At 36.0% G+C, this 11,947-nt stretch overlaps 1 protein-coding gene across 1 annotated transcript; it reads left to right on the forward strand.

The window, feature by feature from the left end:
- The first annotated feature begins 2,304 nt into the window (after positions 1–2,304).
- On the forward strand, positions 2,305–10,681 carry LOC143714797 (serine protease 33). Its single transcript, XM_077206236.1, has 7 exons — positions 2,305–2,596; positions 2,814–2,837; positions 3,097–3,182; positions 5,687–5,763; positions 7,268–7,539; positions 9,614–9,774; positions 9,871–10,681. Exons 1-7 carry the CDS (start codon positions 2,551–2,553, stop codon positions 10,126–10,128), a joined length of 924 nt encoding a protein of 307 aa, XP_077062351.1. The 5' UTR covers positions 2,305–2,550; the 3' UTR covers positions 10,129–10,681.
- Positions 10,682–11,947: the final 1,266 nt, after the last annotated feature.

The raw sequence follows: 11,947 nt of genomic DNA on the forward strand, positions 1-11,947 counted from the left end.
GGTAAGGTGAACACGGAGTCATGTGATGATTGCATCTGGCCGCTTGACCGATACATAAAAGTGTTTGCTCCATCTTGTGCCATGCAGTTCCGAAAATTTCAAACAGAAAATAATTCTTTTCACAATATTTTTTGTTGTTATTGTGAATTCTCGTATAAATGCGAATTTGGATTCAACCATTTTCTGTAGGCTACATCTCTTTTGCTGTCTTGTATTTTTTCTTATCATAGAGGTAAAAACAAAAAAAAGTGTTCTATTGGGGAATTCATTATTAAGACAGACTTACTGTGAGCTTTGAGGTGGTATATGGTATATTTTTCAACTTATTATTATTTCTTTTTTAATTTTTTAATCCTGGGATAGTCAGCAGAGAGATGATCTACAAAAAAATCATCTACAGATGACCTGTTGCCTAAACTCTTGACTTCCACATACTTTTGAGGCAGCATTAATGATTTACAACAAATAATAGAGAGAGCTTTGATGATAATAAACAAATATTTAATTACTACAATACTAAAATTCACTAGACATGGCATTTACATAAAGGAAAATGTTGGGCAAAAACATAGGCTACATGCACATACAAACTGACCACCAACCACAACTTTCAGATGAGTTGTGGAATATCATAGGCAGTGAAGGATACATCTATGCTGCCTTTCATCATCTATATATGAAGGTATCTCAGTAAACAGGATGTGACATGATCATCGGATGCTGTCTTTCTTTCTCCCTCCTTATGCTGCCAGCGGAGGCAGCGTTTTCAGCTTTTAAATATAGTTTTAAATATAATATATAGTATGAATGTGTGTAGTATGAATGTACTACATCCGCTATGTTGTCAATATCATGTGACCCACAGGTCAGTTGCGTCGCATGTGACTCCACCATATGCACACTTCAGAATCTTCCGGAAGTAGTAGGTCATCCGGGACGATTTTGCGTACTCTCATGAGTACTGTGAGTTCTTTTTTTACACACTGATTTTCGCCTACTATATAGTAGGGAAGTATGTGATTTCGGATGCAGCCAATGTCTTCCTACGCTTTCAAACTACTAAAATGTTTGTGTGTATATGCACTTAAAATATATTGTTTCTATAAACATAGTCAGCATCTATAAATAAATAGTTTTATATTTATCTATCATTTTTATTTTGATTGGGTCATTCACAATGCTTTATGGCATTGTAGTTGATTTTTTCTCTCATTCAAGCCATTAAGTATATCTTGTACCATTTTTTTTTCAAATACATTTTTTTTGCTTCAACTTCAACTTAAAATATACGTATATACATATATATATACATATATATATATATATATATATATATATATATATATATATATATATATATATTATTATTATTATTATTTTTATAGAAGTCTTATGTATCAAAAGATCAAAAAATATTTTATTTCTCAATTCATGACCCATGTAATACAATTGGTGCTGGACTGTTACCCCTGGGAACTAATCTCCTGCACTGCTAGTTTCATGCCACTCATATTACACACAGAAATATTTATATCTAAAATCAGTATTGCATGCTTATTTATTTATACTTTATTTTTTAGATAGCTACTTCATAAGTGGGAGAATGTACAGTCAGCTGCTTATCAGATCATGTGCTTCAATGGTCCTGATCACCCTATGAGGGTTTATTTTCAATAATAAAGAAACAGTAATTATAAATTATTCTTAAATAACTTTTTAGGTTAACATTCTTTGTTTAGAATTTGTAATAATCATTTATAATTGAATTTTTAGCTGTGAACTCCAAATTAATTTTAACACTTGAACGTGCACACCACAGAATTACAAAGTCATGATCACGAAATAAACCAAATGTAATGATTCTTTGTTGTTGATAACTTCATTGGCATTACGTGTGGAGGCCAATATGTTTGAACCTGTTATACCTGTTTCTCAGGCATGTGCATAGAAGAAGGGACTGACTGCTAAAACTTGTTTACAATGTTCCTTCAACCAACTCAGCAGTTTAGAATGACATATGCCATAGATAAAGATAACGTCTATAGCTTTTATTTTTTAACAATTAAATCAACAAAGCCCCCACAAGGCAGAACTGTGGACCTTTAAGCTTTATATGTTGTTTAGATTACACACGAGAGCCTACATTTTAAAACTTGTATTAATTAGTCCACTACCATCCTTGCCCTACCACATTCTCGGAGAAATTCCCAAACAAACCCTGACCTGAGAAACCAAAGCTGAGGTAAATAGGTGGGCGGGGCCAATACTCACTCTGGGTGGGACGAACGCTCCTGATTGGTCATTGTAGGAAAGGTAGGCAGAACATTTTTGAAGAGTAGCCTAAATCTCGCTTAATGTTTTTTTCATGAGCGAAACTTCCGACGTTTTCTAATCATCTCTCCTCGCCCTACTTCGTCGACCAAGGAAGTGAGGAGACTGTTTTTTTTAGAAACATCAGCGTTTTAAAGAGTTGCGTTGTCGATCTCCGCTGAATTATCAACAAAGTTGGACTTTTGTTAAGACGCCACGGAATACAGGTGTTTTGATAAGATGCGGTGCGCCGAATGTTGTTGGACTGTCTTCGTCATATTGATTGGTAGGTGCACAACTTTCCTTCTAATTAGAATATATATATATATATATATATATATATATATATATATATATATATATATATATATATATATATATTGAGGGTAACAATATATATATATATATATATATATATATATATATATATATATTGCTATTGGATTAATAATTAATGTTGGATTGTAACTTCATTGTTTTGCTTTATGTCGGGCACCATTCAGGTTTATGGACGGGCGAGGCTCAAGGTAGGACATTTACCCTAATTTACGTTGTGTATGAGGGAAACATAGGCTACTTGCTAAAATCTATACTTAAAATATTATTATATCATTATATTCACTTAAGTATATAGTTAAAATACGTATTAGGGTTTGTACAAAACTGTCCGTTTGTAAAATATCTTTTGTGTGATACATTTATAATCTTTTTAAGATCCCTGTTGTGTGTCAGTTGTTTTGTGAGAGGAAAGCAAACCAGTTAACAGAATAAACGTCTTTTTCTCAGAATGTGGTCGGCAACCAATGATAAACAGGATTGTTGGAGGTTCTTCTGCGTCAGAAGGTGCTTGGCCTTGGCAGGTGGATATTCAGGTAAGAATGGCAGTCATTATGAAAGTAAAACGTTTGAAAAACTGAGAGAGTTTATGTACATACAGCATACATTCCTGTAGCTCAGACAGTAGAGAATCAACAAGATCATGAATGCATGAACTGATCGGAACAGTATTATTCTAAAGCAAAATCATCATCATTTTGTTTTTTATCTTTGTCCTCATACACAATTCTATACATAATTTGACATATTAAAGTCAAATGTAATGCAGCCTCGGGTAAAAGACGTCTTCCTTGAGGGGTTCTGTAAGGGGCTATTCTTTCTCCCACACTTCTTTCTTTATATTTGCTCCCTTTGGGTAGCGTTCTGAGAAAATATGGTTTCAGTGTTATGCCGACGACACTCAAATGTATCTACCACTTAGGTGCTCTACCAATTAATTTGAGTCACTTTTAATGTTTTAAGAACATACAAAATTGGAGTTGGTGAAAAACAGGATAAAACTGAGGTTATTGTTTTTGGCCACCCAAATAACTTCACTAAAGTTCTATTAGATTTGAGTCCCCTGGCATCATGTTCGAAAATGTCAGTAAGAGATTTAGGTTTTTTAATTGATAATAACCTAGAAATGGAATAGTAAATTAACTCAGTGGTCCGGGCTTGTTTTTATAATTATTTTTTATTATATGCAGATTTTGAAAGAGTAATCCATCCATTTATCCTATCGCTGCTGGATTCTTGTAACTCTCCGTATTCTGGCATCACCTTCGCACTTTTGTCTCGATTACAGTAAGTGCAAAATGCTGTGGCTGGGCTCTTACGGAGGCTAAAGAAACACGAATCAATTACACCTGACTCCATTAGCTTCTCTAAAATGGCTCCCTGTCCATCTTAGAATTAGGTACAGCGTTGTATTGTTTTTGTATACATTTTTAAATAACCAGGCCCTACCACATCTGGCAAACCTTTTAATCCTGTATAATCCCTCCAGAACATTACTCTCAGAGAATCAAAAACTCATTGTAGTGCCTCGAACCAATCTCCTACATAAAGGCGATCGAGCCTTTGACGTAATGGTGCAGAGACTGTGGAAAGAGCTGCCGTTCCCATCAAGTCTGTCAAATCGTTGTCGATGTTTAAGAATGTGCTGAAAGATGTTGGTTAAATGTTGTGTTTTATATGTTGTCATTATATTGGTCAGTGTGTGTCCTTATTTTTAGGGATGCACCATATCGGTATCGGCTGATATATGTTCATTTTTAATGTTATCGGCCCAATAAGAAAATTTGCCCGATATATTAAAGCCGATAATGGATTATTTTCTTTGGTTGAAACACTTCAGATGTGCACTGTTCAACATGATGGTTTTGAATTGCTTGGAATATGATTGAAATCACTTAAATCACAGGAAAATACAGTCTGTCATATAGGCTACAACAAATTATAATGAGAACATTATAATTGTATGGATTAAACATGGCTTTAATGGTAAGACTTTTGCTTTTGTAACTAGGCTCTCAAAAATGATATATTTAGATGTATTGGCTAATGTATCGGTTATTGGCTGTCAAATATAAAGAGTTATTGGTATTGGCCAAAATCTTCATATCGGTGCCACCCCAACTTATTTTATAATTTTTATGTAAAGCACTTTGGTTAAACCTTGGATGTTTGACACAATATTTAAAGGGATATCTACCCAAACATTTAAATTCTGTAATTTACTCATCATGTGCTGATTAAAAAATATATTTTGAAGAATGTCGGTAATCAAACAGTTAATGGGCCCCGTTGACTTCCATAGTATTTTCCACATGTATTATGGCAAAAGGGTTGTTAAAACAAGGCTTCAGTTTTACAGCTAAATTTAAACTAAACAAAAGATACAAAAAAAAAAACAGTTACTTAAGACCTTTATACATGTCTAAAATTAAACTTTTCATAAATGTATATTGTATACACATTTGCAAAGTGAACTACACATTTTAAATTCCCTGTCACAGCTATTCCACATTTTAACCCTTCGACGAATATAAATCAATATTGTTTTATATTTGTCCTTGCCCTATTTGTTTTAAAATAAATAAACAAACAACTGAAAACAACAAGACTTAATCCAAATTTCAGTCAACCTACCAATGTTCTTAATATTTTAAGGGCAAGATTTAGGATACATTTTGAATTTGAACCTTAGTCAGGTTAGGGGGCATATTGAATTGAACGCTGTGAAGGATAGACTTACACTCTTTACACTGTATAAAAGTCCTAGATCACATGATTTTTAAGACTCACACCTTTCCAAACTCTTTTATGGAGTTTTCTTTTGGAAAGACGTTTCGTCAGCTGGACAGTCGGTATGTTGTTAAATAACAGTAGAATCCATTGAACGAACGCACTGTACTTCTATCACTCACAGCCTTGTTTTTATTCCTGTCAATAATTAAATAGTATTTATACTTTCCCTTGAATAAGGTCTATTGTCTGTCGAATCCTGTTTTTTTTATTGACATCCCCCTGATTGCTGGCTGATGTGTACATACAGAATTCTCATGGACATGTGTGTGGAGGAAGTATCATCTCGGACAGCTGGGTCTTGTCTGCTGCACATTGCTTTCCCAAGTAAGTTTCGATGCACCTCTTTCAACACCCATATAATCCTTGTTTATTTATTTTTTGGCTTTATATATATATATATAGTAGTAGACATTTGAAGTGGATCAAAACCCTTCATTTACCTTTCAACCTTTGATGAACTTGTTTGATCCACTTCAAATGTTGACTACTGTATATACTGGCCTGATAGCGTTCCGGCGCCACACCGGATTTCCGGCGTACAGACGTGTCTGCGGAAAAAAAAGAAGGAAAAAAAAATCAACAGCAAAAGAAGCGGAGTTCGACCAATCATAGCGCTGGGTTCATTCCCCAAATAGCAAGCGGGTATGATTGACAGATGCGTAAGGCCTATCATTAAAAGAGGCTGAAAATCGACAGCAATAAAGAATCCCGCTCGATCCCGCTTCCACTCCCGCGGCCGCCTCTGACTGAGTTCATGAGCGAGGAGGACAGTAGGCTACAGTAGTCACGGTACTTCTGACTCCTGAAGGTAAACGGGCTGGGGTGGATGTGGAAAGTTGAAGTATTGTATTGAGTTAACTTAATCTGGATTCTATTAACACACGTAGTGATCGCAATCGCATGGGTTATCTTAAAATACTCTGTCATTCATGTCACTCAGATAAGATGAAGACATCAAGCATGCAAATTATAAAATGCTTAAGTATTGATGAACAATAAATCTAAATAAAATTAAAATCGCTATGGCTTACTGATTTTGAAAGTGGTGTGATTTGTGGATTAATTTAGCCTACTGATAAGGGTGTTTTACTATTAACATTTTAACATTAACATTATTAACTATTGTCAGATTCTTCTAACATAAACTTGATATTCTTTTTAGAATAAGTGATTCGTTTTGCTATTATTGGTCCTGTGACAGGACTCCTGTCTATTCATTGTCAACTATTTTCTATAAGTATGTTTGTATTGGCTAACGTTTATTCAGCTAATGCGTGTCCTGTTTAAAATGTGCAATGTTCAAATGCAAAGACAGCACGGCACAAATAAAAGCCCTTTTTTCTTTTCTTTTTATCAAGTAGGCTATCATATTTGGATATTGGAATAAAAAATTAAGTAGAACTATCTTAAATGTATGAATGTTTTTTTTTTTACTGTTTTCTAGGGGTTTCTTAATTTTAGACTAGTTGACCAGCACACATTATTTTGCAATGCAATATTAATCATGAAAAAAATACATTGCAGTACAGTGCAAGTGAAATTTAGGATTTGGGTCGAATTAAAAAAACTAAAAAGAGTTATGTAGATAGGCATGTGTTTGTGTGTGTCTTGCATTCTCAAAAAATAATGACAAAAATATATGACAACAATATAAGAAGACTAGAAGTGTCAGAGAACACTTTGTGTCAGAAATTAGCGGAGGATAAACTCGCCCTTACGCATCTGTCCCAGGGAAAAAAGTTCAGGCTCAGGATTTTTTTCTACTATCACCCCTGTATATATAATGAAACGGTTAGGTCCAAATAAACAATTTCTCCTCTCTGTCCAGCCCTTATGATATCTCCTCCTACACGATTTACGTGGGCCGGATGAAGCTGAACGGTTGGAACCCGGACGAGTCGAGCCACAGTGTCCGTCGTGTGGTGGTTCCACTGGGTTACACAGATGCTGAGTTAGGTCAGGATATTGCTCTAGTTGAGCTAAACACACCTGTTGTGTGGTCTGACCGCATTCAGCCTGTGTGCTTGCCATATGCTAATGTGGAGTTCAGCAGCGACATGAAGTGCATGATCACCGGATGGGGTGACATCAGAGAGGGAGGTGAGTGAGTAAAGTTATTAAAGGGTGCTTTCAGTTCAGCTCATTTATATAGCACTATTAAAACAACAGAGCGTTGATCAGAGTGCTGTAAATAATACATTTTTTTCCGAATAAAACAACAACATCATAACAGACAAAACACCTAAAAACAGTTCAAACCAATGCCTCAACATACTACAGTCTCGAAAGCGAGACAAAGAATATGTGCCTTCAGACGTCTTTTAAAAATGTTTAGAGTTGGAGCGAGTCTAATGTGAGATGGTAGGCTATTCTGTCTCTTCTGTGCTGCCACTGCAAAGGCCCGATCACTCCTTCACTTATACCTAGTCCATTGAACAATTAAAACAGACTGGTCAGAAGACCTTAATGTCCTAAGGGGCCTGTACACCTGCAAGAGCTCTGACAGGTGGGAGGATGCTCAGCCATTCAAGGACTTGTATACAAACACCAGGAGCTTAAAATCAACCCTGTACTGGGGTCCATTCTTCGTACCTCGCTTAATACATCTGATGATATGACAGATGCCAGCTCTTCTAATCGTGATAACTGATCTCTGGCTAATTTGGTTCTTCAAACAAATTTGCGGATGTGATTAAAATATCTGGATTAAGTTGTCTGAGATTACTGCGCATTCTTGTGTTCATTGGAAGGGGCAGATATATCAATACTCGAAACCATGACCAGCAATGCAGCGATTGACGGGACAGACAGCAACGTAATGACATCATATTAAAAAAAAACAGCACACACAAGACGAAAACCTTGAATTTCTGGACCTTTATATGGAAACAACCAAGCGACCAAAACGACATAAAAGTTACAAAAGATAAATCCCAATTATTTCCATTATTTCACGATTTCTAATATTTGTACAGGCTTGATATTTTTACTTCAATGTTGTAAATAGCAATTTGTTTAATTTGACCTGTGAAGCAGATTTGTTACGTGACTGCATTAGTTAGTTTCTTAAGGGGTCAAGAACATTTTTCTATTGGCACAGCAGACAGCATTTGTGACTGGGTTATCTGCGTCTCCTGCGCTGCATCAAGCCACACACATACAGTAATAGCAGCAGATTAATGCACGACATAGATTAACTGTACATCATGTGTCTAAGACTTCAAGAAAATTATTAGGTAATTATTCCCTCATGAATAAATCTTTGCGTCATGTGAATTTAGGCATCAAAACATTAACCCTCATCCTTCCCTCGTGTTTTGTAACGCATCTTTCCCTCGTGGGCCAAAATGACCCGAAGCCCTAAAATTATACTTTTTTTTTCAGAAAGCTTATTTTATTTTATTTTTTTCTATTTTTTAATGCAATTTGCTTGGAGATATTTTTTGTTATTTCTAATTTTATTTACCGAAGTTACTAGATTTGATCAAGAAATAATAAATACAGTTATTTAAGCACATTCCTCACATTCTTTCAACTTAAATTCAAAATAACAAATTCATGCATAACCCTTTTAATTCAGTTCAAAATATCTTGCATTGGGCTTCTTTGCGACCTTGTGAAAAAAAAAAATATATAACATGATATTTCATGACTCTTGCTACTAGATGGCATTATAGCACAATTTGGTGCAAATGATTTGTTTCCGCTGGGTCCTAAAGTCAGTTCTATTCAGGATGCATTCAGATACACATGAAGACATTATAAAATCTTTTTTTTTGGTTAAGTTTTAGCAATTTTAGTTTGAATTATGAGCATTTTTAGGTTTTTCAATGTGTACTGAAGCATTTCATTCATTCCTATGGGGGGTCAATTTGACCTGCGAGGGAAGGATTTGTTACTTTTTTAAATTTCAACCACAAAACTCCTCGAATCCATTCAAAATTCCTAGGGTCCCTCTGATGAACACTCAATTAAAAAAAAAACATTTTAGAAAATGATTTTCGGGTCCAAATGACCCGAAGGAAGGATGAGGGTTGAAACTAATATGAAAAATAGTTATTCATCATGATATTTGCTGAAGTTTATCTTTAATGGTGTTATTTAGTTATTAGTCTTTAAAAGGTATAAAAGGAGACACAAAAGCAATTTCAAATGATTTTCTCATCTCTTTTAGTTGCTATACAGGGGGTTGGCCCATTGCAGGAAGTCCAAGTACCAATCATTGACTCGAAGACTTGTCAGGATATGTATCTAACAAACCCCACAAACAATTTCGACATCCGCGCTGACATGATATGTGCTGGCTTCCAAGAAGGGGGCAAGGACGCCTGCCAGGTGAGGAGCATCGAGTCCTGGTGTATGAAATGCAACTGCACCATATTTGTGCATTGCTCATGTTCATAATATCTTTCTGTTCTCGTGCTTTTTCAGGGCGACTCCGGTGGCCCTCTGGTGTGTGAGATCAGTGATGGGAGTTGGGTGCAGGCTGGAATTGTGAGCTTCGGTCTCAGCTGTGCTAAAGCAAACCGACCAGGAGTCTATGCTAAAGTGTCCAGCTTTACTAACTTCATCCAAAGCCATGTTGGAGGAGTCCAGCTCAAGAGCGCATCGAGTCACAACTGGGCCGACCGGGTCATGGTGCTCATCAGGACTCTAACTCTGCTGGTATTGGTACAGATTCTGAGATAGATGCACATTGATCCTTGCAGAAGCCCACCCCAAAATACCGTCCTACATATAGAGAGATTTTAATGCCATAAGTGGCTTTTTTAATCATTTTTTTAAACAACTATACTATGTAGTTTCCTATTTTGTTTGTATCAAAGTTACACAAACAGACATACTGAATGATATGAAATGAGATTTTACCTGCTCACTTGATTGTTATACTCTTTTAACTCTGAAATTTGATGAAATTTAACACAGATGATTATACTGTTCAAAACGCAATTTTTCAACTGAATCAACTCACATCAACTTAAAACTGATGAAAAGATCTGTGAGATTTGACAATCGTGATGCAAACTAAAATATAAATGGCCACTTATCAATTGAGCCAACCTTCTGCATAGTAATAATAAATGTAATTTACCTTTATATCAGGACATGTAAAGGTTTTAGTTCAAGAACAAATAGATGTTTACAGATTGAATGCTTTCTTAGAGTCAGTCAGTTGTATTTTCGTATCTCTTGGTGACCGTTTCTCCTGAAATGTTGTAAATAAAACTTTGTATTAAAGTGATTTTTGTTTTTGATATTTTGTATGCTTATTTATGGTAGAGGTAAACGTTACTGACCAATCCTATCATAGCAACTGTTGCCGTCTGGCATTTTCTCAGACAAGCTTCTGTGTCGTTTAATGCAGGTCTATGGAAGAAATGTGTTTTAACCTTCTGGTGCTGTTCTTTTTTTACAGAAAAAAATTACGGTTTGTCTTTTAACATTTTTTTTACTTCATCTGAATGCAACAAAACTTGGGAAGGGTTTTGGCACTTCGTGTATGAACCCCAAAAAAACAAAACACGAAAAGGTCAGATGGTCCTGAAAAAAGTCACTTATATTATTTGCGGTCAAAAATGGCCACATTGGAAATGAATGGGAGGCGAATTTCATCTTTTGGAAACGTTTGATACTGCGGCCAAACAGATTCTTACTGAATTTTTTTTATTTTTTATATCAACCTCAAATTTTGAACACAACTTGTTTAGATTTATGGCTTTGATTTTCTCACAGTATTAGAGTAAAATGTGTTTTGAAAATATATACTTGTGATTATACTTGATACTATGCCAGCAGCCATATCACCCTGTAGCCCAAGACTGGTTGCCCACTGAAGCTAAGCAGGGTTGAGCCTGGTCAGTACCTGGATGGGAAACTCCTGAGAAAACCAGGTTTCTGCTGGAAGAGGTGTTAGTGAGGACAGCAGAGGGTGCTCACCCTGTGGTCTGTGTGGGTCCTAACACCCCAGTAAAGTGACGGGGACACTATACTGTCAAAGAGCACCGTCCTTCGGATGAGACGTTAAACCGAGGTTTTGACTCTGTGGTCATTAAAAATCCCGGGATGTCCTTCGAAAAAAAGACTAGGGGTGTAATCCCGGCATCCTGGCCACATTTGCCCCTTGGCCCCCTTTCCATCATGGCCCCAAATCATTCATCCCCATATAGTGATTGGCTTCATCACTCTGTCTCTTCTCCACCAGTAAGCTGGTGGGCGTTCTGGCGCAATATGGCTGCCGTCGCATAATCCAGGTGGAGCTGCACATTAGTGGTGGTTGAGGAGATTCCCACATCTATGTAAAGCGCTTTGAGTACCCAGAAAAGCACTATATAAGTGTGACGAAGTATTATTATTATACTTCATATACATTTTTTCCATACCGAATATAACATTTCAGCAATAATCTGCCAGATGTCTTCTTTAAATAGAAACCAAACTGAAGTCTGTGCTACAAAGCATTCAAGATTTAATTTTCAGGTCTATGCTCAAAAAGTGAATAAATGGATTA

Source organism: Siphateles boraxobius, unplaced genomic scaffold (genome assembly GCF_051911475.1).
Source record: "Siphateles boraxobius isolate OS27281-9 unplaced genomic scaffold, OSU_SipBor_1 55, whole genome shotgun sequence".
Taxonomy (NCBI): Eukaryota; Metazoa; Chordata; class Actinopteri; order Cypriniformes; family Leuciscidae; genus Siphateles; species Siphateles boraxobius.